Below are 26,428 nucleotides of genomic sequence, written 5' to 3' on the forward strand. Positions count from 1 at the left end.
AATCAGAGAGAGAGCAGGGACGCGCGCCTCAGCTTTGATGCTGACTTTGATGGATTTGTTCTTCTATTTGCCCAACATCAAATTTACGACTTCCTCCCTGGAAAAAAAAAAAAAAATCCTTTTAATCTTATTTTGCCGCCACAGTATTGATTTGAACATTTCAAACAAACAATCCTCTCTGCATGAAAGACAGGAGTTTCTTCCATCTCCCGACGATTGGGTTTTAACATGATCTGAGGCGCGCTCGCTGGATGCTGGAGCGCTAACAGGCTCCCCTTCATGCTGGCCGTGTAATGTGAAACCATGTGGTGGATGAGCGGCATCGCTAAACCAGTGAATCCATGGGGGTGCAGCAACTGGGTCAAAATATGGAGCCTCCAAGGGACATATGAGATTGTCAGCATCTTGTGGTAATCAAAGGACATTACAGCTGTTCATGAGCGACGGTGAAAGAAACAGCAGCATTTAACCACAAAGTGAACCCCCAACGAGGGCAAACTATTCAGATGAAGAAGCATTATAGGCACACTCCTGAATAGGCGCACTCTCAAAGCAAATGGAGATATTGCTCTGGTGTAGCCTGTTGATTTTTCCTCCCCCCACTGAAGCCAGGCCTTATTAGCTGTCGCTGTGGTCAAAAATAGCAACCGAACAGGAGTGTGTTGTGGAGCAGCTCCTGGAGATTGATGATTGATTACTATACAATTACAGCTGAAAGCAGCAGGGTCCCTCCTACTAATCACTGCTTTCGTCGCTAAAAGGAGATTATCACATAGGAGAAGCTTGTTAGAGCCACTTCCTCCCTGCAAATCAATAAAAATTACTCAAGAGATTGCGAGCATACATCAGAAATGTCTTGGTTGAATCCCCGGGGCTGGCTCAGCTCATTTGAGGACAGGTACTGTACATTATTCTGTGTTTGTGTGCGTGGGTGTGTGTGTGCCTCCCGTGGCGGTGGACCTGACCCCCACTGAGATACTGGCCTCAAACCACGTCTAATTAAAGCTGCTTTTCAATGCAGGCGCTCTGGAACTTCAGGTCCCCTCAACAATTAAGTGCAGGATTTCTCCTCCGGTCTCGAGTGAGACGAAAAGGCACATCCAGGGGGTTGATTATCTCCCCCTCTCTCTCCCCGACTCTGCCTCTACCCATTATTGGATTCACTTAGTTGACGGAACCCTATATATTGAGCAGTGAGAGGCCGGTGTACAATCAAGCACACAGGAGACGCGCGGAGAAATAGGACAGAAAATGTACGGCATCGCGTTTCTAAGTCGAGGCACGGCGGTGTGAAGAGCTTCTTGTCACGATTGGTCAAATGGAAACAGGTTAGGGAGAGAATCCCATAACCAGGAGGTAAGCGGTTCAATTCCTGCTGCTGTGTCCTTGAGAGGTGGCCTGGATAATAGCATCGGTGGAGAAGGTAAGTGGGAGCTTTGGTTTGAGAGCGATGAAAAAACGTGTTTTCCGCCTGCCTGGGTTTATATACTTGTACGTAAAACAGTTTAAACTGTCATTTCTAACAGCGCGTTGTAATTCATTTATCTGTTTGTTTTTCCTTTTACCTTTTCTTGTTGATTTGTAAGCAATGGCAGAAATTGGGGAATGAGGGAAGTACAACCGTGATGGGATAGACTTAGATCTATACATTCTTGTACGAAGACACGTTCAAATATCAAGGTTCACGGTTCATTTATTGATCATTTTCCACCGGCAAGGTTGCAAAACGAGTTTGAGTCCCTTTTTGCTACATCGCAGAAAAAGCAATATGAAAACAAACTATTCTATAGAGTGGAGTGTGGAGGATGAGTTCAGGAGTCTGAGGAAAGGTGTTGCGGCGGACACTTCTTCAGGCTCTGTGCAGACACCTCACTTGGTACCAATGATGGGCCTTTTATGTCTTAGCCTACAGATGAGAGCAACCCACCCAGGTACTTTGCCCTTGTGTCATGCCCCGCCCACTTTTGAGCAAATCAGCCTCTCTTGTTTGACTCGCGGTTAATGCAAATTCTGGGGTCTCTGCAAGTCTTATAGCATAAAATAAATCTATCATATGGACTTTAAGCTACTGGGAGCACAAATCTGTTGGCCAGAAAGGCAAGCAATCATTTTTATGTTGAAGCTGATCTACGTTTTCATCAAAGTCTCCGTCAAAGGGAACATTCACAACTACTTCATGTCCAGGAGGTTTTTGTGTCATCTATCAACTTTTCTGTCATGAGGACACATTACAACACCCTCTGCTTCTGGCGCTCTGTCAGGTGGAGCGACTGGTAAACTAAACTCCATTCTGAAACCCATGATGAGGTGCCACAGATGGACTACTACAGTACTGATTGGCCGGGTCTCAAGGTTTACCATTTTCATCCTCTCTGTGGACACCCTGAAACCATTCTTTGACGTGAAAAATGCAACACAACGGCTTTTAGACACATGGCTGTCTACTATTTTCTGTCTTGGTTAGGTTTAGGAAAACATGGGTTCCCTTCCACAACGTTAAACAAGCGTCTTCCATGTGCGTATTTTTCCAATTTCTATCCCCGAGTGGCTAAGCTATGACTGTCATGGTCCTGTCAATTAACTCTGTAGGATTTGTGGTGTGATTTGAGCCTTTTCCCACTGTTTTGTTTCCTATTTTCCTGTTTTCTCCACCAGCCATATATTCCCTCCAAACCTGTCTTGTATTTGTTTAATAAGCAACAGCCATGTTACCTGCGGTTTTCCCCCTCTCTGCTTTCCCTTCGCACCTGCTCTTCATCTCCCTCCCCCTTTCCAAGCTTTTTTTCCCAACTTATCAGTACCTTCCCTGTTTCCAGTGTTTTTCCTGTTTATTACCCTCACCTGCATTTCTCTGCCTCGCTCCACCTGCACCACATCATTTAGTTTAGATTTAAGTCCGGTCTTTTGTTCAGTCATCGTCAAGTAGTTTCCATTATCCTTCCCTTCCTGTTTCCCTGATGGTACTTCGTGTTTGCCCTGTTCCTTGTGTCGCTGTTATGAAGATTAAAACCTCATCCATTGCACTTCCTGCCTGCTGAAAAAAAAGAGGAAAAGAAAAGAAAAGAAAGGAAAAACGTGACTGGTCAGTTTCAGGACCAACATGGCATCACATCTTGCTGTTTTTTAGTGCCACATAGCCCTGGTCCACAGGCACACCACGCTGTGTTGCAATGTGCTTTTCCAAGCTGTCTTTCTGCGCGATGTATTGATAAATCCAAGACGCTGTCCGTGGTGCTGAAGTAGCAGATGGATTTCTTAGTGGGCCTTTTTCTTTAAGTCCTGCCTCTTTTGTCAGTTTCAGTGGGCCTTTTTCTTTCAGTCCTGTATCTTTTGTCAGTTTCCTCTTGGATCTGCAATATGCTCTAATGAACATAAATATCTAATTCATATATCTAAGAAGATGGGCCTCTTATGGCCTGTCGAGTTAGGAGGGTTGCTCCCTTTGGTTCCCATTTAATGAGACACTGAAAAGATTACAGAGGTGAAGAAATCAGGAGATTGTCACTGCAAAACACATCATAGGTGCCCCCAGGCTACTGTTACTTGTAAATGACAGGCACTTAAACAAATTAGTCAGCCAAAATCACAGTAATTGTCTTGTGTTCATTGCGACATGGCTATTTGCTCAGCCTGCAGCGGTCCACTGTACCAATGACCTCTGAGCTAGCTTCGTCACTTTCATGCCCCAACGCTGCCTTTAAGCAATTTGACTGAACACTCGGCACGGAAAATATGATCATCGTCATCAGCTACCCCTGATTTGTCTTCATTTCCTGAATTTGAGAGTTTCTGTTCCTGGGTTCTCTCCAGTATCACAGCCAGAGATGGTCTGCTGCAGTCAACACGACAAATGCACGCCGCGCTGCCATGTTGCTAAAGGGTAAATCCACCAATTTTGTTTTGTTCACAGGTCTTGGGACGCAACACTGCATATGTGAAAAAAACTAGTATGAAGCCTTTTGTGACTCCAGAGGAAGCAGCATGTAGCCTGATTGACTGGCTATGTTGCATTGTGGGTAATGTAGGTGCCAGGTTTTCAAAAGAAAAAGTGTGACATGGTATCTCTGGTTTTGTTTAGACTGTGACTGCAATGAGTCCAACGGTGTCAGAGTGAAATGCCAGACCGGTGGACTGCTTTTTGCAGCCTGGAGCCTACATTACCCACAATTGCCGGTTCTTCCCACTCTCCTAGGAGGGATTTATTACAGTTGTTGCTAAAAAATGTGCTAATATGAGAGCCCGTTAGGGTCCCTTTTCCCAAATTGTTTTATGGGACCCTGAACATTTGCGAGGTTGCAGTCTCCCGATGGGGAATTCTTTACGTTGTTGTACTTGGTGCTTTTACCTCAGGGTTTAGAGCCCTTCTTCCACCTCTGGTTGCTGTATCATAAAAGCAACACAAATAAATGTATACTACCTTTTATATGCATTGATTTATAGTATCAACAACATGAAATGAAGCCAAACAGGGAAATAACCTTCCTTGCTCATACATGCTTCAGGTTTCTAAAGAGCCGGTGAACGTTACAGCAGCAGAAACACAGGAGAAATGTCCTAACAAATGGTAGGATGAACTTCAGGGCTTGACTGTATAAACTGAGGGAATTATACAGCATGTTATATGGTCCTTGGTCTCTGAAGAACCAAGGTGTTCATTTAAGACACAGTTATACAACTCCTGAGCTTAGATGAGCTCATGCTTTATATAGTCGAGAACTGTACAGCCTCCATGGTGAGGAGCTCTGATCATGTACTACCTTCGAGAGCCACAGGGAGCCACAGATAAGGCCTCCATTAAAGCTGTTATTTTAAAGCATCTCACCCACTAATGGACTCCCCTGGCCCAGCCACAGACCCACTATCTTATCCTCCCAGGCCCAGTTAACCATCCTGGGTTTTGCTTACAACAGGTGTGAGACTGTCTAAAAACCACAGTCAGCGTCCCTGCTGAGAGTGTGGTGAGGCACCGGCGTGCTGTCAGCGCCACAACAACAACTATTAATACCTCTGCAGCGGCTACCTCGGAAAGCCTTGCAAATATTTATTAAGAAGAGAAACAAAGAGAGGGGAAATGAAAATTTACAGCATATGTGTATGTAGAAACACTGAGTTATTAAAAAAGGGAATGCTTTTCTCTGCATCTCTGAGAATGTTAACAGCTTTTCTGCTTTTATTAATGTGCGCCATGAACAAAATACTTGCAATTTTTCACCTTTTTCGACAGAGATGAGACTCCAAATGATTGTGTAAATGTCACACATGTGACATACATTTTGGGAAATGCACTTCTTGGTAAGCTTAGCTTAGCATAAAGACTGGCGTGGTGACAGCTAGCGTGCTGTATGCCTACTTAAATAAGGATAAAAACAAACAAGATATAAGAGCCTCAAAGGCCCTTATACTCCAAGTTCAGGAGTTAAGTTTTTGTGGTATGTCCTGCAATGTTGCCATTCGTTGGCCCTTGTTTTCAGCTTTTCAGCCAACTGATCATGAAAATCTGTGACAGACCCCACCAGTGAGGGAGTACAAAAGAATTTCAAAAGAAGGGGAAAACTCTAAAGCTTGTCCCTTATTTTTCACCTCAGTCTGTTTGCCAGTGCCAGCATCGTGCTATCAGACATATTCTCAGTTAGAGGCGGTTATAACGGCAAATAACGAACACAGACAAACACCTCTTGGTGGTGTAAAGAGGTATTTCCTTTCACACGGAGGCAGAACGGATGAGCTAGTTAGCTGTCTGCTGAAGTTTCATAGATTGCAGTTCGTGGCCACTAGATCGCTGATGCTGGTTTGGTGCGTCAGAGCAGAAATAGCAATTTTCAACAGAGCCAGGCTAGCTGTACCCTCCAGACAGACAAAACAACCAACTCACAGATGTCTTCTTCTTCACTTTTTTTTTTTTTTTTTTTTTAACAGTCTTTATTAGTCATTTTACAGATGTCATCCTATGCTCTTGGAACTGGTGAAGGGCATTTTGTCCACTTTTATGCTTGAATAAATCATTAACCAATTGATCAAAATACTGAGAAATGAAACAGTCGTGAAAGTAATTATAAGTTCTGAACCTTTTAATATTCACCACTCTAATTGTCATCTGGGTATTCCCCCGCTCTCCATCTCCATTGCCCTCTATTGACCCTCTGGCTTTCTCTTCCTTTTTTCGTGTCCCATTCAGGAAGGAGTCATTTTGCCTTTCAGACTTTAACAAAGCCAGAGTCACTTGAAAGGTCAGGCCTTTCTCACTTTAATGTACAGAATAATGAGCTGTGTCAGAGGTACCTTCATCAGCTGGACCTTCAAAAGCGGACAGTGTCAGGTGTCTTTACAGATACTGGACAAAAGAGGAAGATAACACCCATCAATATCGTACAGCATCCTGTTGTTACACATGTTCCCCGGCCACTGCAGAAGAGAGGCTGTAATTTACCACATTTAAAAGCCCACACACTCAGGCATGATAATGACATGTACGGGGGTCTTAAAAGCTTCAAGAACAAGGTTTTATTAAACAACTGATGTGTCGGTGTGACGTCCCAGTGTTCACATTTTCCATCAGCTGCTTGACACTGAAATTAAATCTATGTTCAGTCATTTTTTTTTTCTACAAAAAAAAAAGGCAAAATGTACAAACAGGTAACATCACTTTGCAACCAGTACATTGAAACATTACATTCCTATTTCAACACCATGCACTTTAAGATAATGAAAAACAATAAATGTGTGCGCGCAACACAGAAGAGGTGATTGAATCTGAGTCTGAATGCCGAGCAGGCGCTCGGCGAGGATTCAGTATTCAAGCAGCATTGATAGTATTTCACCATTAGTTGCTCCCTCATGTATGCTCGCCTAAGGTCCTTTAGGTAGTCTGAGAATTGGTTTCGCGGGGCTGATGATGATGATTTCCAAAACACACTGCAATTTCAAAACCCAAGGTAAGCACTCGTTTTTATTACCCCGATTTCCGAATGAAAACATACCTCATGATCTTTTTACCATTCAACGTCTTTTTCTCTGAGGAGTGTTCAAGTTTTTACAGCATCTTAGAAAAATAATTGGTTCTGTATGTACAACAACAATAACGGTGATAGAAACAGGTCAACAGCATTATGTACAGTAGCATCTGCTGCCTGATCCTGATCGATGATGTAGTGAGAAGTACCTGTCGCATTTGCGTGGGTGATGGGTGAGTATTGATATGCTGAATACCGACTAAATGTTTGATGGAGAGTTGATGATATATGAGATAGTATTTGATATCAACATGCAGTAGCTCTTTTTGTTGACTCATGATGAAAAAAAAAGATGTGGACACTCAATTTCACAGGCCAGGGAGTTTGATAGTAAGTGGGTTGTAATTACCAAGCAACAGATTTAATTGAAATGAATAATAATTAATTTCTTTGATATTTTCTTTTAGCCCAAAATGGTTTCTGCTCAACTGTTGCCGATCATGCCATTTTAATTTACAACTAATTTCTGTCTTATTTCTGCAGGTGAGCAAACTGAAGAACTTCTAGCAGTTATTACATCCATAATTAGGTTTTCTCTCACACTCTCACACACAGTTTTTATATGCAGGCACTTGAATGATTGTTAAGATGAACCGCTTTACCCTGTTCTGTATTATCTGAGTGATATGAAGATATTATTAGGCTTCAATAGGTAATTTGGGATTTAAACTTGGCAAATTGGCAACTTAATTTGTGATTATCAACTAGTATTTGTAAGTTGCTATGCAGGCAAACTATTGTGTGACCCGGTATTAACAGCTTCATGGAAAATCACCACCCACTTACTATGAAACTTGCTGACCTAAAATGAAAACCAAGCGCCACCACGAAGATTTTACAGTCTCCTCTCTCACCACCAAAATAATTAAATCATCTAAAAAAAAACAAACAAAAAAAACAATGAACCAAATACAAAACAACTTTCTAAAGGCACACATCACTATTCAGCTCCAAGACTTCATGATCTCTCCACAGATTAAAAACAATTTGAACATCTTACTAGCAGGAATCTGATAAAGGTGATGTGTTAATTTTTTAGTGATGACACTCTCAGACAGCCGTGGTAACACAGTGCAGAATACAGTCATCATCATTAAGGGGAAAACTCTAACATTCATTTAAAATCAATTACCACTACTCGGAGCAGAGTCTCAATTACTTTCCATTTCCTACCCACAGCCTCTCTTTTCGTTTTGTCAACCAGCCTGGTGTAAATAACCCTCCGAACGGTTTGTCGATCCAAAGGGACACCTCACATTTTCATCTGAGCGTCTAACTCTGATTCCTGTTTCACTTATATGGAACATTATGCAATCATTCAAGTCATTTTCGTGCCTTGCAGTCTGTGAATATTTTTAGACAGAGGTTTGAAATCTTCAGCTTATTGTTACAAACTGAAGACATCCAATAAATCCATAAAATCCGTAATAAAAAGAGCCAAACCAATGAAGCCGCCAACATTGGAGTATTACAGATATTATCTGCCTAAATGTCAAATGACAACGAACAAGAATTTGCAGTAGAGAAATGCCAAAGATAGACTGCTGATGAGTAAACCTGCTGGGTACATATTTGTTGGCAATTCTTGTATAGCCATCCTTTAAAGGGATGTTAATAAAAACATTGTTTAATTTGTTTTATGTTGAAGTCCAACTGAAATAATAAATGTCTCATCTGTGATTCCTGTGCTCCCTCTCTTAGTCGTAAGGTGGGGACAGGGTGCTGAGGTTATAGGACGGCTTGTCGCTGTGAGGTTTGACAATCTGAGCCAGCTAATACTACCTAGGCTGTTTCCTTTGTTTAGTGTTGGAAGAACACAGCACTGAGCAGGGCTGCGGTCAAATTGTCAAAAACATGTCAGAGGGAAGGAAGTGTGGAAGAGCATTATCTCCTTACCTTTCGCAAACAGCGGTCCAGTGCAGCCTGGGCTAAAGGGGATATGAAAGGATGCAGTGAAGCAACTTTGCTTAGCACTGAGAGCATTTTTACTCAGCCGGGACCCTTCATAAGTAAAACAGACTATTTGACCACAGCCTTGGTGCTGAAATAACATCAATAAAAAAATAACGGCTGCTGAGAACTTGTTCCAGTGTTAGCAAGCTAGGCTAACTAGCTTCAACGGAGCAGAATACAAATGTATGGGTCCTTAAACAGGCTGGATGTTGTAATGATGCAAGTGACTTAAAAGGTGTAATTTGTAGAATATGAAGACTTGAAAGTAGTTCCAAAAACAACTGCTGCTCTGGCTGCAGCTAGCTACTTATTTAACCTCTCGCCGCTACGAAGTGGTATTACGAGACAGGACAGGCTGGGGCTAGCTGGTTAGCATGCTAACTTCAGTGTTACATATATTTCTGCAACACAGTACGTAGATCTCTTTGACATAATGTCAGCACTGCTGTTTCTTCTGTTGATAGTGTTAGTTCATTTTATCTATTTTCATATTTGATATATATATTCTTTATATTAGCGATGTTCTATAACATCAAGGTTTGAGGCACCATTCACACCGGACACAAGTGTGTTTAATCCTAAAAACTACAATCGAATTCAAATTTCAGATTGACTGATCTATGTTTCATTGTATCTACAGCAGTCAACATCAGCGTCTGCTTCACAACTCCAGTACTGGTCGGGCTCTATTAACGGCAACACTTCCCTGTTATCTTAATGTAGCACAGACACTGATATGGAAAGATGTGAGCAGCAGTTATAACAACAACAGTCTTGCTTTTAAGATTGTACCTACAGTGAGAACCAAAGCACTGCATGTACTGTACACAGCACGAGGAAGGAAGGTCATTTACAGAGCAGACCATCGCGGAGACGTGCCTTGCAGTATTCTTGTTATGGATGTTCTTCGGTTTGTTTGTCCAGCAGCTAAGCAGCAGTCTGAGCAGCACAGAGGATGCCGGGCTAGCAGCTGGCTGACTGGAGAGCGCTTCGATTTCAGTGTTCTCCATAAAACAGAGCTCACACACATCGTTCTCCCTGCCTGGACATGACGAGGTCCCCAAAGCCACAGCTCGTCATGGCTGGGCCGGCCTCTCTCAAACCTGTAAAAGGAGACACTTCCGTAATGGAAGATAAGCCGCCGCTGCTGCTGCTGCTGCCTAGAATCTCTGCATTCGCTGGCCAGGCTGACACAGGAAGAGGCGTATGATGTGTGTGGTAAGAGCCACCTGGTGAGGGTGTGGAGAGCCAGGACTGGTTTAGGATGAGAGTGGTGGAGGGGGGCAGAGGCGAGGGCGAGGGATCAGACGCTCAGGGTCATGTTACGGAGCAGCCACTGCTGAGAGCGGCTGTCATTGCAGTCTCTCAGGGTGGGCACCATCTTGTCCTCCTCAGACGGCATGTCCAGACACTGGTTGCTGTTCACGTGCAGCAGTGTGAGTCGCTGGAGAGAGGAAGATGGCGAGAGTCAGTCAGACGTAAACATGTACACATTAATGTAGAAACCCAAGCAAATAATCCAGCATTTTATAATGTTTTTAAAGGGGCTCTATGGTACAATTTGTAGCAATTTACAACGTGTTTGAATCACTTTTTTGTTGGTTAAATGTGAGCAGATTGTAATGTGGCATGAAAAACGAGACCTTCCCCATCACGTCAAAATTTGATTGAGATTTTGCTGCTGAGGTCTGTGCATCTTTTTGACATTACATTTTCTTTTCATAAACAGGTATTAAAAACAAACTTTGAGCCGTTATTTGATTTTAGTTAAATATTATTTTTATTATGCAACACGTGCTAGCCTGTATTTGGCTCGCTTTACTTGACAATGACCACATGTGGTCTTAGAATATAGAAAAAAATCCTTTTAACGACATTTTCAATTCAATTCTAATATTCTTATTTTCAAAACAAAAATCAAATAACCACTCATTTTTTTGTTTTTATTACCTGATAAGAAGATTAAAAGACCAAAAGATACACTGGGCAGCTGGATAGTGGATTTCTTTGTGAAGGATAGTGTTAAAAGAGTTAAACCTTAGTTAGAGCCAGCTAACAAAAACAAACGACTGACTTCCAGCACAACACAGAAGGTCTACAGAGCCCCTTTAATATATTGTCTGTTTTTCAGAGTTAGTGTTTCCCTCAACCTGATTCATCGACTGTAGTCCAGCTCCTCTGTGGAGAAAGTTGAATCCACCTGGATGACTAAGAACAAAACCTTCACAGACACACTTCAACTATTGATTTCCCACATTTCACAAAAATACCTCTCGACACGGTAAACAGCCTGAGCTTGTTACGGTCGGTGACTGTAGCTGGAGCAAGAAAAGAAACAATAGGAACATCAAGAGAGCAGGATGTTCTAGTCAAGAGGAAGTGAGAGTTGAGCCCCCTTATACAACACAACGTGCAGCGAGGCTGATCGGAGAATTGAGGCTCCTGTTGGCGAGGAAGCTGTTATCACTGCCACTTTATAGAGAGGATTTCTCTGTGATCGACTGTTGAGCGCAGACTTTTTTTGTTGATTATTAAGGGGGGGGTGGCTCAATACGAACACCACCCTGCCCCCCACACCACCAAAGAACACACACGTCAATGTACACCTCCCAAAGGCTGCTGTTGCAGGAACGCCTTAGTGCAAAAATCTATAACAGGGACCTGACCATGATCTGTAGTCATGTCTCCTTTTAAATATTTTATCACAGAGGTGGTTTGATCTGCTCGATTGTTTTCAGCAGCAGAGGAAAAGTACACAAAATTCACATTCCGTTCAAATGTAACAAAAGAATACATCTGTACGAATAGTATTTAAATATTGCATTGAGTATTGAGTACAGTACTTGAATTAATGCACTTATATTCCAGCACTGATGCTACTGAATGATTATAGGAATAATACAAGCACAGTGTGTGTATGATCCTCATGTTCTGTGACAGCACACTGCTCCTTGTCACTTTGCTTATCACGATGACACTACCATCAAGTGTTTAAGCAACAATACAGTATACAACATGGCATCTGTAATATATAATTTACATAATATAACAGATGCAAGACAAAACTGAGTGAAGGATTCAGAGAAAAAGGCAAAATTACAAATCAGTCCGCTATTTAAACAGCACAGAAAGCACCATGGATTATCAATACCTGATATTTCAGAGTTTCAGGGCCAAAGACTCTAACTTGCACAAACCTCAGGGGATACAGGATCAATGAGTGAGGCAGAATAGACTGATATATTCACCTGAACAACCTCTCTGCCCCCAGCACTCTATCTGCTACTAGGGGATCAAGACGGAGCATGACAGGTTTACAAGGAGGATTCATTTTGGTCGATGTTGCTAACAAGGTTGATGGCAACTTGCTCAAATCTTCTACTGCCATTTAACATCAGAATCTCAGACCAACAAAAAAGCCTGAGAGGAACTTGTTTCTCTACTCCGACTGAAACCAAACAGCTGCATAAGTAATATCGTGGACATCTGGGATAATCTAATGAGTTGTTGTAATGGTGGCCAGTAGCACCGATCCCACTGATAATCATCTCCCCTGTCTGCAGCACCTAGCAGTTTTCTGTCTCTTTTGTCGCGATTTACACTCCGCACATTGCCGCCCTGTCTCTGCACTCTGTTTTATCACACAAACCAGAAGAGCCAGAAGACAGGAACAAGTGCTTTTAAAATGTCCAGACCGGAGAAGCACACCTGTTGTGATGAGCTGAACTCGAGCGTCACATGAGCATGTACCGGAAAAGAAATCCTCTGTGGCTCCAGAGCTCCGGAGTGAACACCCCCCACTAACAACTGGAAGAGAGCTCTCAATGGCCTTGATTAACCATTTATGTTCATTCCCTCAGAAGTCTCACACTTCCGCAATTTCGTCCCTCACTCGAGTTGCTTTTTCTGGTCCTAATGATCGCACGCGGAGAAGTAAAGGGAAACTGAAGTTGGTTTGTGAGGAAAGGAAGAGCTTCTGCTGAGGAAAACACTGACACGAGAGAATGAGTGGGAAAATTATGTTAAAAAATTATGTGTGTAGGTTTTAGAGGACTGATCTATTGGCAGAAATTGAATATATTATTTATATCTATGTTCTTAATTAATGACTGATGCTAAGAATTAAGACAGTGCAGAACAAACAAACCAAACACTGGCTCTAAAGAGTTTTTTTTATTTTAGTAGCCACCTAATGGGAGGCTGAGGTGAGGGGTATTTAGTTGGTTGCAATATGAATCTACAATGCTAGATGCCATCCAATCCTAGACACTGGATCTTAAAGTGTTGGATGTAACTTTATCCAATCGAATCTGAAGTGATTTCTTAACGTTATATCAATTTTGTCTTGAGAACTGTTTTATTTTCTTCTGCACTAAGGGAACAAGAATAGACCACCATAAATATGAAGGACCTGCAGACCTTGTTACTGCAAGTTAAGTCAGCATCTTTTCACTTCATGTTTTACATGATGTCATACATTTTACCTTTCCTTTGAGGAGCCTCTCTACTGTGCCCTCATCTGTTTGTTTTTTTCTGTTTTAGCCAGGGAAAAAAAGGCAAGAAAAAAAAATGGCATTAAAACATGCACACTGGAAGGATTTCTCTCGTGGTCGAGTCATAATTCTTCATTAAAACGAGATTATGCTTCGACTGTTGACAGAGGATATTCAGACTAATGAGCACACAGACACACTCAGGCCATGTTTGATCTTAAGCTATAAAACAGGAGGGCCTGACATGCTCTCCCTGGAAACAAAGAAGTGCACACACACACACACACACACACACACACACACACACACACACACACACACCTTTCTTGAAGTACACACCGCAGACCGCCCTACAGGCACATTTGTTCAAACAGAGCAGGAACAAAGAGAGCAGGTGGTGTTCGACCTTACACACCTGTCAAAAAACGAAAAAAAGAACAATAAAGTGGCTCTACAACAGACATTTGACTTTTACTTTTTTTATTCTTGCTTTATTAAAACAAATGATTAATTTTTTTAACAGCAGTGTTGACTCAGACTGAGGTGGAGCTCTCACTGCACAGTTTTAATAATAAAATCTGAAATGTTAATTCATTGCAGAGTGTGCAAATGACGGAGTATAATCAACAGATACTTTCTCTTTAAAGGCATATTTAAAAGGCATATTCATGCATGGGGCTTCTCCCTGCTGGAAGCAGATCTACATTGCTTTATTTATAGATCTGATCTATAAATCATGAGAACCTGGCTTAGGCAATAATGAGAGTAGTATTTTTTCTTTCATTCAAAGATCCAAACCTGCTCTCGTAGGCAGAGATGGAGGCGAGGAGCGAAGCAGACGGTGGGGAGAGGAACCATTCCTCATTTAATGAAAATACTAGAAATGCGGAGGTCCTGTCCTTTGCTCATCATTATTTCACGCCTCCTTTGGGGCATACAAAACTCCCATCTCAGCCTCCCAGCAAACCAACCGGTGTCTCTGGTGCAAGTGTGTGCACAGCTGAGACTGGCTAATTAAATGAGGACGGTTACTAACCACGAGGAACATTATCCTCCGTGTCACCAGGCAGCACGCTCGACTTGCAGAAAGGTACGAGAGCTCCTGTTTGATGTGATCTTTGTGCTGACTCTGGAAGGAGATCGAGAGGGATGTGCGGAACAGCAGATTTCTTTTTGTCTCAGGGCAGATTCAGGCAGCAGTCTCATTTGCTGTAACGGTGCTCTGCTCCCGTGTACGTGCTCTCCTCTTGTGCCGGCTATGCCACGAGCACCTCTGAGTATGAACAACAAATCAGGCCATCTAACAGCAGGTCACTTTCCCTCTGCAACTCTGACACACACCAGCAGCCCCGGGAGCTCCTTACCCAATTTACCCTGCTTGGACACAAAAACTGTGGCATGCTACAGTGAAATTGCTCTTTAGCTTTTTGAGGAAAACAACAGTACAGGACTGAGGCGTAAACTCCGTGTAACTCAGCAGATCAGAAATGGCTGGAGAGAAAATGATGGGAAGAAGCAAAAAAAACCAAACAGTAATGCTGAGCCTACAAATAAATGGAAATAAGCAACTGAGTGGAGAAAAGCACTGATTTGATTTGGGATTCGTTGCTTTGATAATATCTACGTGGCACACTGTGTACACAGCTGCTTCTGGCCAATGGGAGAGTGGCCTGAGAGGCCGGGGCCGTGAAAGGCCAGTTCACAATGAAGGATCACTTCAAAGCAACTTGTAAACAATAGCGAGCCCATTTCAATCAGCCCTGCATCTACATAATCAGCTAAAAATAAACACGTCCTCCTCCATCTCAGGCATCATTCACCAAACGCTGGCAGTCCATGGGCCAGCCGGTGAATTCTCACATCAAAATCAAATATTCATGTTGTCAAATTAGATCTAATTTAGCATGAAGTCTGGCTAAAGGTCTTGAGAGAGCACCTTATACACAGACACATCATGATGGGATATCTGTAATTGTACGATTTGCCTCATACGTTCCCTCTAAAAGGTCACACGTAAAAGCTACTTACTTCTTCCTAAAACAATTTTCATGCCCGTTCTGACCAACACCTGAAAGATCACAGCAACCAGCTCTGCATTTATCTGTTCGCACTGACAAAAATGAGATAAACAAAGAATACTCAGCTACAATAATCAGCTATAAAAAGTCCGTACAGGTCAAAGGGTCTACTTCTACTTCACAAACTACACTACGCTCACTACACAGGAGCTAAAACTACCACCAGCTTGCACTCTCAGCCTAACGTTTACCAACCTGCTCACCTCAGGCGCTACGGCCAACAGGAGCTTAGAGAAAATAATCAGTGGGGCTGAAGTAGAGGCGTCTGGCCACCTCCAGACGGGTGTAGTTGTGGAGGATCCAGTTCTGTACGGGACGGTTGTTACAGTACTCCACTGTGGGGCCGTAGGTGCCGTCCTCCAGACGGCTGATGGTCAGACATGATTGGGTGATGATGTGCAGGAAGGTGTGCTTCTGCGGTGGGCCGGGAGTGAAAGGGACAGATGGTGGTGAAGGTAAGTCTGAGAGTCATCAGGTATCGTTAAATTGATCCATCTGTTGTTCACAGCCAACTTTTCCAGTTTAATAAAAAGGAGATTTTCACTGACAGTTAATTTAAGTTGGGCTGTTAATTGAAGGTGTTTAAAGCCATCACAGATGACCTTTAAACTAAATTCTGCTGCATCACTGCGAAAAATATGTAAAATATTTACGGCAACAAGCATCAAATCATCACAACAGGAAACAACAACAACATCAAACTAAAGCTACTGGATGTAACAACTAATCAGAAAGGGAAGAAAATATCAAAACATCTGAGCTGAATTTCACCTGAGACAATTACCACACCGATAAATCATAAAGAGTCCTTAAATAAGACTATACCCACCTAACTTTTTTGATTATAAAGCCCATTTAAATTATAATATCAGTCTTCTCCGTTTCTGTTTTTTATGGTTTTTGACACATATTGTAATTGTGTTTATAATTTTTTGCTAAAGAACTATAAAAAGCATGTTTTCTTACAACTAGAAAACAGACTCGGGCATCTCTGCACTTCAGCACTTCATTATGATGTTGTTTTGCTACATATTTTGCCTTTATCATATAAATTCAAAATACATATTTCGAATCTTTGTGGAGCTCTTACTCTTACTCACACTCACCAGAAGTGCCTCATAACAAATGAATGACCCGAGCCATCAGCCAGAGTACAATGTAATGAAAGCAAGCAGGTTCTTTAATTGATAGTCGGCTGCCTTGACAATCAATTATCAGTGAATCTTTAATAATATATGAAATATGTTGGAAGCATTTCCGTCCTAACAGTTTTAACTACTGACTGTGGCAACATATTGATCTATGTTTGATGAAAAACAAATTGAATAGTTATTGAATAATAAACTAAATAACACAAAATAAGGACTTGCGGTCGTCTCTGATCTGTGATCATTTGCAATTTGTGTAACAAGATGCTTTTTTATGAAGTTGTGGCCATCAGGTTATTGATTCACATATTTTAAATCAATTCAATTCTTAACAATTATTAATTGATTAATGATTCATTGTTAACACCACTAAATGTAAGCCAATGCACAGTATCTTAATACGAGCACAACCAGTTGTACAGTCAAACTGTCTCTGTCAGTGAACCGTCTCAAGTCGTGAACACAGGAACCATCCACTTCATGTGACCTGAACAAGACATTGGTCTAAAGATGCTGTTGTTGTTTAAACACATTTCAGAATTCAACCTTTTCTTTCACATGACTCCATCCTCCTACACACCTGTCCACCAGGTGTGAATTAGATAACACTGAAGAACACAAGCTTTAATTACTCTGCTTTGGCTGAGGCAACCTGACACCTCTCGACTGGAAAACTACAGTAATTAAACTATTAGTCTCTACAACGCTAAAAACACCTCACATGTATACCAAAGTAAAAAGCCTCTATTAAAGAAGGAAGGCTGTCCGTCACAGTCGCGAATGAATGCAGCAGGAATATGGAGAAGTCAGGTATTCATGTGGAAGTGAAACTGATGAGCAGATGAAATGTTAATGGTACTGTAGTCGAGGACTCAGCCCTCTGTCTGTCTGTCACACTTGGGCTAAAAATAACCCCGGCCACCGACAGCGGTGAAACCCCGATGCTGTTTACAACAGGGACCAGTCCTCTTCGTTTATGAATTATTCACTTTCTTCATATTAAGAATGCACCCGGAGAACAAAGTGCAATGACAGGATTTCTCCTTGGGTTTGTTCTCTGCTTGATGGAAAGGCCTTCAGGCTTCTTCACTTTGTCACATCTACATGTCAGAAAGAGGACATCTCAATCACTGACAGATAACACTGTATTCACTGCACTCTTTCATAACCGTCCCCCGAGTATAAAAGATGCTTTTTGAGTTGTATAATCCATAATGTACTTTGAGTTCTGAGTCAACAGAGCTCGAAGAGGATATTTTTTTCCATTTACAAGCCTGTAACATCTGTTTCTGCTTTTGATCGAATACTGAAATTATAAGAAAATAACAGCGAGCAGAAGCAATTCTTTATTAAGTAAAATGAGAGCTGGCTCTTCAATCTGCAGTTTTTTTTTTTGGCTGGTATTTACTTTCATGTTGGTGCAACAAATGAATAAACTGACTCACTCACACAGTTGTATGTTGTGTCACACAACATGAAATGCCTCAGGGTTAGGTTATTTGTTTTTCATCCTCAAAGACCATCAGTGTTGCTTTAGTTTTGATTTAGTCAGCTTTATTTTTAGCTCTGACATTTGGTTTTACAGAATGGATATCAAGTTTCAATCATGACTTGGCCGCTTATCGTTTGTTTTTTAAGTGGCAGATGTGGAAGATTAATGTTGACTGTAAACTAAATGTGTCCACCCCATTTATTTCGACGCGGGTAGATTAAGTAACAGACAGACCTCTCCGTCTAAGGCAATACAAGTCAACAGCATCTGCAGCCAAGAAAATGACCATAAAGTTGAATGAACGCCCAGAAACTGAGCATTATAACCCTCTTGAAGGTAGAGGTTAATGCAGAGCTGAGTGCATTTCTTTGCTGTATTTTACGTGATGAGAAATTAAATACCTGGTAACACTTTATTTTGATAGTCCACCTGCACAGGATTCAGTATTTATAACATTTCAACAGCTTACTGATAAAAGTAACAACATAGAGACATTTGTTAAAATAATGTTGAAAAAACTGTAGTCAAAAATATCTATTTTCACATTTCTTACATGAATTCTAAAGGCTTAAAAAGGGTTTCAATACTCTTTTTCCTGCAGTATCAATACACAGGTACCAGCTGCACCATCTTGCTCTCTAGCGATTTTTCGCACACAAATTGCAAAAGTTAAAAGCAACATTATGTAGAAATTAGCATTTTGTGCAATTTGGTGCCCCCTACAGTTTATGAGTGCAACATCACTGTCATAAATATAAATCCCAGGTCTGTAAGTCTTTGTCAGACGTAATGTAGGTGCTGACTACAAACAATCACATCATCACAGTGTTACGTGTTGAAAACTTGTATAGTGAAGTGAGCATGCGTGTGATCCGACCCTCTCATTATGGTTACATAGTGCAGAATATGATGGGGGGGCGGAGTGGCTGAGACAGAGACACCATTCATCCTGTTAGAAGAAACTGTACCATCAACATGATTTTGAAGCCGATATTTTAAGGTTAAAAAAAGTTACATAATGATGCTTTAATGTTTACTCATACTGCTGTTGCTAAGAAAAGAGAAGTCGCACCTCAATGTAATGTTACAGCCTTGGTATTTTTAACTTTTACTGAAATGTTGTGCCCTGTAGTTTTTTTCTCTGTGGTATCAAAAATGGCATCAAATTAAATATTGATATTTGAAAAAGGTACTTTATTGAAGTGAACACTAACTAGCATAGGTTGAGTGAGTAGTTCACATTAAACAATATCAAACTAAAATTATGCTGGCATGTTTATAAATAGTTACATATACTCTACATCTACAGAACTGTTCAGCGTCAACTAATAAGCTGTTTAAATGTCACAGATACTGTATAATCTCTCTGTGGGCGAACTCTCCAGAGAAGGTCTTATGAATAAAACTAATAATTGCATTAGGATCAGAATCCATCAAAGATTAAGGCTCCAGTTCACATCAAGATTTAAATTATCTATTCTACTTCACAGTCCACATGGTGTAACAGGACAACACAAAACTGTATGCACAGGAATCAAAAACAGTGGGGCAATTCTTAGGAGTGGTGACTCGGACAGCTTACCTCGAAGTCATATTCCCACTTGCCAACATACTATGTGAAAGGAGAAAACATGAGAGGCGAGACACAGCTGCTGGGAGGAAAACAGCAACTCAGCTCCTAGGCTACTAAAACACTGACACAAAGCGCCATCTGGTGGCAGCAAACAGGTACTCCAGTCTAGCAAAATCCTCACTGTGCACCCGGAAATCTCCTCATGACAGACATAAACACAATCAATCTGCATTTCTTGAAATCGTTTTCATTTTCAGCCATTGGGTGTGAAGAGCATCCGCCTCCAGTAATAACAACAGCCTGTTTATAGATTAATTAGCTGCTTTGTGAATCCTACCTCGGCATCATACTCGAACATCTGATTGCCCTTCATGTGGTGACACTTGAGCATGACGACAGGTCCGTTGAGGCGGGACACGTCCAGACAGAGGTCGTCCGTCCTAATTTCTTTATCCGCCGTGTATGAGAACACCTGGAAACAAGATGTCTCGCTCAGACAGGATGACAATATTCATCATTTTGCACTCAAGAAATGCAAACTGATTTATTCGAAAGTCAACGGGGATGTGCTTACATCTATTTTTTATTTTACTTTGATTAACAGATATTTTCTACGTGTTCCGACTTGTGTTCTGAGCGAAAGTCAGTTTCTGTGCAGGTCCTGTGAAATGTGTTTTAATGCTTTCTACAGATGCATTATTTGACTCCAATAAACATGTACACATTTTAGTTTAAAGAAATAAAGTTATCAACAACATTTCTAGAAGTAACAGACATGGCAAAACATCAAAGATAATTTGCAGAGATATCGTCTGAAGATAACATGCTAACCAGCTAGCACCAGGCCTGAAAACCTCTTTTTTCACAACTGTGCTTGTGATGCAAACGCCAACAGTCCCCTTGTAGTCGGGCTAGCTGCACAGCTGTTCTTTCTTGTCCTCAAGGTGCAATATGTAAGAATCAACCAAATCCTGAACTTGAATTGTGTTGAAATGATGTGTTGACTTTAACTGACTTTTTTCTGTCCAACCCGATTGAGCTGAAGCTTTCAAGAAAAGATGAAAACAAAGCTTGTGTATCCAAGAGGAACATTAATTTAGAAGAGGTTTATTCTACTTTTCTATTCGCAGCTCCAAGAAAATCTTCTTAAAAATTTAGTACTACTTAATACTTTGAGGACATTGTGTGTAGATCATTTCATTCCAGACTACAGATGATAAATATTTTATTGAAGTGTTTCCCCTCACCTGGTTTCCACCCATGCCGTGACAGTTGAAGAAGCCGACTTTCTCATTCTCCTTCCTCCCCATGTTGTCCACACACTGGTTGGTCTCAACATTTCTGATCTAGAGGCAGGGATAACAGTTGAACAAGTTACTTAACTAATACGCATATTATATTTAACAATCATTCTGTGGAACATGTATATTTTAAAGTTAAAAACTTTGCAGGTCTTGTGTTTCAATGTTTTGATGAAAGTTTACAAGGCTAACACAACAACAACAACTGCCTTGAGTGTTGCAGTGTGTTTTATTTATGCCAGGCTACAATCCATATAGTGTATGCATGGGTTGACAGTCCTGGAGGCTGCATGTCCAAACAGCAAAACAAGTGTATTTGTTCAATGCCAAACAGAGACCAGTGAGGTCATCATTAAAATTAAACGCATTTCTCATTTAACATTAATGTTCAGGACTCCTGCCAAGTTTCAGTTTTAGATTCCACCAGATTCACCATTATTCTCACATTTTGTATTATTTCCACATAAAACTCAACAATTATTCTGTTCATGGAGTTGTTGATTGACTGAAAATTAATTGGCATCGGTTTTGAAAATCAGCTTCTGGTGGTTCATGTTTCAGAAATTTGAAGACTTTACCTTGAACTTTTCTGACGTTTCACAAGCAAAATGATTATGTTGCGGAGTGACTTGCAGGTTGATCAATAATAGAAACTACAATATAACTATTAGGTGGGAGGGAGTCATGCTCTGTGGAGTTGAGGTGAAGTCTGAACATTTATTGGTGTCGGCCTGAATTGTGTACCGTTCTGGGATCATAACACATCAGGTATGGAGTTAATCTTCACACTCTCCACTTCAAGATGAGACCAAATGTTCCAACAACAGACTGTGTAAGGCTTAATTTTAGCTTGCTATAAACACCTTTACTATGTTGTAACACATTTTATAAAATGGCCAAGACTGCCTTACTTGTCATTGTGCTTTCTGCGATATGACCATTGTACATGTGCACATTGCAAAGTCAATGCTGAAGCGGTATATTGTGCAGCTCTATTTCCGTCCTTCCTCCCATGTCTTCCTACTATAACACACACACACACACACACACACACACACACACACCTACCTACACATATGCATTCTACAATTACACAATCTAAGCCAAATATTATATCCTTTATTTATTCATTTTTGTTAGTATTTTGTTGTTTGTTTTCCCTTCTTTTCTTTTTCTCTCATCGTTCTCCATCGTTAACACTTGTCTTGGCTTGTTTAGCTTGGCTTTTGTTTAGTTTGGCTTGTTTCCACTTGTCCTTAATGGACATCTTTCATTATTTCAGACATTTTATAGGCATCATGATTGAATGTTAATGAAAACAGTTTTAAGTTTCAGGTCTAAAATTATGTACAAAACAGATATTGTGTCACCAAATTATTTGAATCAAAATGATCACTTATAACTCATTATCTTCACTTCTTAAAACTGAAACGGAGAAGTGATCTGACCGCACAGCCTGAGAAACTCGCATCTTCCGCTAACTTTACAGTCGACTCAGCTCTCTAATGAACTGATACATTTACAGAGCTTAAAGCTGAGCTGGCTCTATATGTTGCCCAAGCAACTTATTATGCCTATCGTGCAGGAACAGAACGTTCATAATTAAGTGATATAAAACCTAATGGTTCCAGCTGTTAAAGAAAAGGCTGACTGTGTGTTCTGGGGAATGAGAATCAGCCAGGAGAAAGTCTGGTTTGGAGGAAGGAAGATGGGAGCCGGGCTGCTGCAGTGGCTAAAGAGAGAGAGGGCTTGTGCTGCAGTACATCAGAGCAGCTCGATGAAAAGAATCCTCTCATCCTCCAGCTATATGAATGTTGGAGGATTACAAGCTCATTTGACCATGAGTTCTTCAACTGACATTACTTTTAAATAGCCTCCGTCTATCGCTCAGACAGCATGTCAGCGCCCGCTTTACCCCACGCTGCACTGCTGTCGACATGGAGCCGAGGGCATCAAGAGGCAAAGTCAGGTCGCTTGGAAACATTTTTTTCTGTGTGGAGGGGAACTTTGTCATAGAGGAACATTTATTATCTTGAAAAACAATAAACTATGAATTCTACAACCTAAGCTGCAAGTTATCCTACAACTCCCACGATCCCCCTTTTAATTTCTGTGGGAGCTACTTTGTAAATTCCATCTCTGGCTATTAAAGTAACCATCTGATGAAATATGTCTCCAACTGGTTTAGATTTCTAGAGGAGATGGTAAATATTTTCAAAATAAAAATCTCAACTTGCTGTTTAACAATTTATAACCCTGCCTGAGAGATTCTGACAGATTTTTCTTTTAAATCATTTTTGTATACCTGAGCTTTACCTCACCCAAGCAGCATTCATAGCATAACTGTGTAAACATGTAACTGGGATCAATACTGAATGCATGAACATTCCTGTGTTTGTTTTTCATGCGCGTTCGATACCAATAGCTGGGGCTGTTTGTTTTCATCTCGTTTCATTTAGTCGTTGCTGGGTCCTGAGATTTCCTGACTTATCTCGCAGCGATCACATCGTCTTTCTGAAAACACAACCCAGAGGCTAACAGCACAAGGACATATCTGAATGCATGCAGAGGGAGGCAGCGTATCTTGTTGCATTAAGGGAGATCAGAGAAGGAGAGAGCTCATACTTCACCAAGTGAGTAGTATCTTCTCGGGATCTGGGAGTCTGGGTAGACGTTCTCTAGATACCAGGAAAAAGGTTTGCACTGCAAGGCCTCGCGGAGGACTTTACGGGAAGAGACGTCTCCGTAGTCCACCCGCATCACGCCTGCAGATTAAATGCAAGGACAGGGAGTCAGCCTCATGTGTCACTTATCAGTTGGTACTTACATTAGGACTGCACAATGTGTGGAAATTTTAAACCTTAACAGAAATGCTGTAAAACGAAAAAAAATACGAGTCATATCACAATCAAACTAACTTTAAATTTTTTTTTTTTTTTTTTTTTTTACCATATCCTGGAGCCCTAATTTATATTTTGGGGTCATTCCATACCAACTCTCTTAGAATTGGAGATCTGTTTTATTTATTTTGTTGACATAATTTATGTAAAAAATTACAGAAAAATTTGCTTATTCAGCTAATATATTAAGATCTGTGGCACTGTTTTTTTATGCAGGTCTAAATAGGTCTATATATGACAGGATGACATTAACACTAAACAGAATCAAAATTTGGTTGCAATAAAGTAAAAACTAGTGGTGATTTGTTCAGGTAAAAAATGATCTATTTGTTATTAGTTCAACTGCTGTCATGAAAACATGTTGCAAATCCTCCAACAGTGTTAGTGAAAAATAAGCAAGTAGTGTATTATTAATGGTATTTGTGGTTGAGATCATACGAGATGCACTCACATCTCTGATCAAATGTAATAATGCTGCAGCGACAGAAAGGCAAAGTTCTGAGGCAAATCCTCATTTATACAGAATACAGCACCTTAATACTGGTTGAGCCGGAATAAAACAGAAGTGTTTTCTTGCACCACCAAAACTAAACACCAGAGGGACCCTGTATTAAAAAGACACCTGACAACCCTACCTGATATACAGATTATGTGGGCGGTCATGGAAGGACTTTCTATGTATTCATTCAGGATTAACCTAATTCCCACAGGCAGGGCATGTCAGGAAACCCTTTATATGCACATTTATACACTAATGGTCAGATATCTCCTACATGAAATGCACAAACAACAACTGCTGGAATATTGCGTGCTATGATGAGCCTCGCTGTACCGCACGATGTATCAGCCTCAGTGCAACTGAGGACTGAGGAAGGATCAGGCAGCGATCGGGCAAAGACACTTACAAACACATTAGGCAGATGGTTTCTCCCCAGAGTGCCTCATAGCTTGCATGTAGATAGATCCACTGGGGGTAATTCATCACGAAAGAGCATGATTGCAATAAGGGAAAATAGAATACAATAATTTTGATGAAGCCAGCCAACATGGAAGACTTGGAGCGTTAATTATCCATCCAATGCGAGCCAGACAGTGCAAACCGCACCTTCTGTAACATCGACATCTTAGACTTGTGCGAAGGAGAAATGTTGGGTGATAAAAGCGACAAGCTGAAGGCCAATCATCCTCCTCTGGCTCTCTATTTCCCCCTTCCTCTCTCCAGAGGGTCTGAGCAACACATGTTGCAGATGATGAATAGCCTCTTTGATCTTGAAATCACCAGTGCAGAGGAGGGGACGAGGTGGGGGACGCACTTTTAATGGGATCACTGGATGCCACTCCCAAACTCCAGCCTGAGAAATACACCGTGCTGCTCGGTGCCAATAAGTGAGGTCTGGCAGCAGCGTGGCCCAGATCATTCTCCCTAATGTCCTCGAGGAGAAGACAGTCATTGTGGGGCCACGATACGCAGAAAGAGACTCATCCATCACGATGCCTGGCTCTGTCTACACACCTGCCTGCGCACCATCCTGCCAGACTGAGTGGAGGAGAAGGTCACAATTTGTGCCACACGATCGTCAGCTTACGGATGATCCCTTATAGGTTTGTTGGCATCTAAAACACTTAGCTGGTGATTTCCGGGACACGGCTGTCTGCTAAAGGGTAATCATATTACCAAGTCGACAGATGGAGGGGTACTCATCCCTCAATCTGCACCGTCGTATTGTTTCTGGTTTGGCCATGTGCGTTTGAGCTTTGTTGGAGATCATTCTTGACATATTTATAAACTCAAGAGCAGCAAAAATGTGTCTGAAAGTAGGAAATAATTAATCCCAGCTGGAAATGACAAAAGCAGCATTTGATTCCAACATAGAAATTAAAGTGAGTTTCTTAAATGAGCAAGATAAAGAGGAATGCAAGAGAATGAAAGAATAAAAGAATATAGACATCTTCCATTTTCGCACTGATATGTTTACATGTAATAACAGCAGAGGAGTCTGTTCATGAGGATTGTTTTTACCTGCAGTGCACAATAAATAAAACATCCATTTGAAATCCAGACTGAATTTTATGTTCCCTGAAACATACAGAATTCATGCCATTTTAGCATAGTCAAGCAGCAAATTTATAAAAGCAGCCAGACGACGAGCTCTGTACCTGGTGATATGATGTAGAAGAAATCTTTGAAATCATCCATCCAAACTTCTGCCAGGCGTCTGTTGTTCTTGTTGATGACTTGGCCCGTTCCTCCAGGGAAGCTGTATGGGGTGGCCTTCCGGAAAACGTGGCCCACATGAGAACATGTTACAATTTCCAACGAGCCGCCACACTGCCAGATCTGCAGACACAATTCAGATTAATATGGTTGTAATATTATATATGTATATATTACACAGTGAGTGATATATAATGTAGATTGTAGTCCTAAAAGCCAGAAACCAGTTAGCATTGCATTTCTGGCTCCCTCGTCTCCAAGTCAA

General features: G+C 41.2%; 1 protein-coding gene across 1 annotated transcript in view; it reads right to left on the minus strand.

Moving 5' to 3' along the window:
* Positions 1–6,050: 6,050 nt before the first annotated feature.
* Positions 6,051–26,428, minus strand: part of galnt13 (UDP-N-acetyl-alpha-D-galactosamine:polypeptide N-acetylgalactosaminyltransferase 13) — a 45,410-nt gene continuing 25,032 nt past the window's right edge. Inside the window, exons 8-12 of the mRNA XM_037110820.1 lie at positions 26,106–26,286; positions 23,674–23,813; positions 20,995–21,093; positions 20,085–20,219; positions 6,051–10,407 (exon numbers count right to left, since the gene is read on the minus strand). Coding sequence (XP_036966715.1) covers positions 10,267–10,407; positions 20,085–20,219; positions 20,995–21,093; positions 23,674–23,813; positions 26,106–26,286 — 696 coding nt within the window. The 3' untranslated portion in view covers positions 6,051–10,266. The remainder of the gene's footprint in view (positions 10,408–20,084; positions 20,220–20,994; positions 21,094–23,673; positions 23,814–26,105; positions 26,287–26,428) is intronic.

Source organism: Acanthopagrus latus, chromosome 9 (assembly GCF_904848185.1).
Source record: "Acanthopagrus latus isolate v.2019 chromosome 9, fAcaLat1.1, whole genome shotgun sequence".
NCBI lineage: Eukaryota > Metazoa > Chordata > Actinopteri > Spariformes > Sparidae > Acanthopagrus > Acanthopagrus latus.